The following is a 3,351-nucleotide window of genomic DNA, read 5'->3' as shown; positions in this document are numbered from 1 at the left end:
ACCTGTCCGTCAGACACAAAGACCTGTCCGTCAGACACAAAGACCTGTCCGTCAGACACAAAGACCTGTCCGTCAGACACAAAGACCTGTCCGTCAGACACAAAGACCTGTCCGTTTAACACAAAGACCTGTCCTTCTAACACAAAGACCTGTCCGTCTAACACAAAGACCTGTCCGTCTAACACAAAGACCTGTCCGTCTAACACAAAGACCTGTCCGTCTAACACAAAGACCTGTCCGTCTAACACAAAGACCTGTCCGTCTAACACAAAGACCTGTCCGTCTAACACAAAGACCTGTCCGTCTAACACAAAGACCTGTCCGTCTAACACAAAGACCTGTCCGTCTAACACAAAGACCTGTCCGTCAGACAAAAAGACCTGCCCGTCAGACAAAAAGACCTGCCCGTCAGACAAAAAGACCTGCCCGTCAGACAAAAAGACCTGTCCGTCAGACAAAAAGACCTGTCCGTCAGACAAAAAGACCTGTCCGTTTAACACAAAGACCTGCCCGTCTAACACAAAGACCTGTCCGTCTAACACAAAGACCTGTCCGTCTAACACAAAGACCTGTCCGTCTAACACAAAGACCTAACCGTCTAACAATAAGACCTGTCAGTCAGACAAAAAGACCTGTCCATCAGACAAAAAGACCTGTCCGTCAGACAAAAAGACCTGTCCGTCAGACAAAAAGACCTGTCCGTCAGACAAAAAGACCTGTCCGTCAGACAATAAGACCTGTCCGTCTAACAATAAGACCTGTCCGTCTAACAATAAGACCTGTCCGTCAGACAAAAAGACCTGTCCGTCAGACAAAAAGACCTGTCCGTCAGACAAAAAGACCTGGCCTTCAGACAAAAAAACCTGTCCGTCAGACAAAAAGACCTGTCCGTCAGACAAAAAGACCTGTCCGTCAGAAAAAAACCTGNGTCTGCCAGAAAAAAGACCTGTCCGTCAGAAAAAGACCTGTCTGTCAGAAAAAGACCTGTCTGTCAGAAAAAGACCTGTCTGTCAGAAAAAGACCTGTCCGTCAACCAACATGTTACAGCTTTAGAAGGACAAAATAACATTATATTGAATTGTATTTATTTCTAATGAGGTGAGACAGCAGAGGACAGTGTCCTACACATGTCTATTCAAGTACTTTGTTATATTTTGTTAAATAAAAACAATAAATCAGTGTTTTTTTATCCACTATCAACTGCTCTGATTTCTAAAAAAATCTGCATTAACCAGAGGAAAACCTCTACTGGATTAAGTGGTTCCCACTATGTTACAGAGAGCAAACAGATTAACAGATTATATTTTAATCTCCGAGAGCATCACAGTCATGTTTGTCCTGTAGTTCTGTCTGCTTCATCAAACAGAACAAAAAGAAACAAACTTCAGTCAGAGGCTTAGATTCCAGTTATATTTAGTACTCAGTGACCTGTAAGGTCCAACATGTAACCGTTACCTAACAAGCYGGTCTTTATAAAGTATAAATACTTTTACTCAGAGGCGACTCGAGGATCAGTTCACATCAGTTAACAAAACTTAAGAAACAATGATTTTAATGCAGTTTTATAGACAAGATAACAAACGTGTGTACAACCAACTTATGACTAAAATTAATATTTAAATTTTAAAAATATAGGTGCTTCCTGGCAGTTTCACCAAGCTGCACTCAGCTGCTCCAGGCTTCTTTAAAGCCCACCCAAAAGAGTCAATCCCACCGTCCACACACTAAGAAACTCCCTGCAGAGACTGCAGAGACCCCCTTCTCTAAGTGGAGAACACAGATTAAAGGTGTCCATGATGACTCATCTGCAGGGGATGAAGGAGAAAAAAAACTGTTGGGAGTGAAATCCTCGGCCGACTCCCTCCTTGGCTGTTTCCCCACAGGACTGTACAAAACGCTGATTCAGCAGGTCGGTCCTGACAAAACAGTTTGTTTTATTGTTTAACAGTTTCCACAGAACAGAGATGTTTATTTCTTCTGGTTCTGTCGTATTTTAATTTTTTAAAAGAAACGGTGGGAGTTGGACTTTAAGGTCATCATCTGGTCCACCTGCTGTCTCCTGAGGAGGCCAGTCATGAAGACCTGGACCACCAGACTTAATCCAGCATCAATATGGACTCCTAATGGTCTTAAATGAGRGACAATAAAATGGACTTTATAGATAATTATCTTTTTACTGCTGTTATTCAGGTAATAATCAGTGTGACTCTACAGACATATTTATGAGACATCCTGCAGATTATTAAAGCTCTGCCGCAGTTCTCCTGTCTGTAACATGACATGTTTACGTCAGGATGCTAACAGCTCAGCTAACAGCTCAGCTAGCAGCTCAGCTAACAGCTCAGCTAACAGCTCAGCTAGCAGCTCGGCTTACAGCTCGGCTAACAGCTCGGCTAACAGCTCAGCTAACAGCTCGGTTAGCAGCTCAGCTAACAGCTCGGCTAGCAGCTCAGCTAACAGCTCAGCTAGCAGCTCAGCTAACAGCTCAGCTAGCAGCTCAGCTGGCAGCTCAGCTAACAGCTCAGCTAACAGCTCAGCTAACAGCTCAGCTAGCAGCTCAGCTAGCAGCTCGGCTAACAGCTGAGCTAACAGCTGAGCTAACAGCTCGGCTAGCAGCTCAGCTAACAGCTGAGCTAACAGCTCGGCTAGCAGCTCAGCTTACATCTTGTGATTTGTTTGCATCACAGTTAAAAATAACTCTGACTGATGTTGATTCTGCGGCTAAAAACCCCGGATGTCAGAGGATTTGTGTGCTAACACGACGTGATGTTGTGATATCTGCGTCACAAACTGCTTTGTTTCTCTGCGGCTTTAAAAGGCTTCAGACTAACCGAGTTAAAATCCTCCGGCCTGTTGTTTAATAAWGATAAAAATAAAAGTACTGACCCAGCTCGCCATGGAGCACAGACCCAGAACTGCTCCCATGATGGCTGTTCGTTCTTCTCAATCCTGATGTTTTTCTAGAAGATGGAAGCTGATCTGACCCACAACATTAAAAAAAAGATGGACGAGTGACTCCGCCTCTTCCTGTTGTTCGAAACGGGACCCGGAAGTGCCCGGTTAAAAGGGCGCCGTGCCAGTACCACCAGATATTAGAAATATAAACAAATTAAACTTTAATTATGGAAGAACAAATGTCATTACATTAGAAAGGATGATATGGTAAAAAACTATGAAGAAGGTGGTGCTAATGTCATTGATTTTAGCTCCATGAGTGGAGTTTTAAAACTTTAATTGGCTGAAATCTTTCTGTAATGCTCCACAATCTTTCTGGTTGATGTTAAGACTTATAACAAACTGATAAAAGCTACACCAACTCCTCTTAAGTCTATGATCAATGAAGATGTGCTT

The 3,351-nt window shown here is 43.2% G+C and overlaps 1 protein-coding gene across 1 annotated transcript in view; it reads right to left on the bottom strand.

Moving 5' to 3' along the window:
* The window catches only part of serinc1 (serine incorporator 1), a 21,437-nt gene extending 18,401 nt beyond the window's left edge, over positions 1-3,036 (bottom strand). The window contains exon 1 of the mRNA XM_014009495.1: positions 2,887-3,036. Coding sequence (XP_013864949.1) covers positions 2,887-2,925 — 39 coding nt within the window. The 5' untranslated portion in view covers positions 2,926-3,036. The remainder of the gene's footprint in view (positions 1-2,886) is intronic.
* Positions 3,037-3,351: the final 315 nt, after the last annotated feature.

Source organism: Austrofundulus limnaeus, unplaced genomic scaffold, assembly GCF_001266775.1.
Source record: "Austrofundulus limnaeus strain Quisiro unplaced genomic scaffold, Austrofundulus_limnaeus-1.0 Scaffold58, whole genome shotgun sequence".
Classification (NCBI taxonomy): domain Eukaryota; kingdom Metazoa; phylum Chordata; class Actinopteri; order Cyprinodontiformes; family Rivulidae; genus Austrofundulus; species Austrofundulus limnaeus.
Note: the sequence above shows the minus strand (reverse complement) of the source record. Positions and strands in the feature narration are given on the sequence as shown.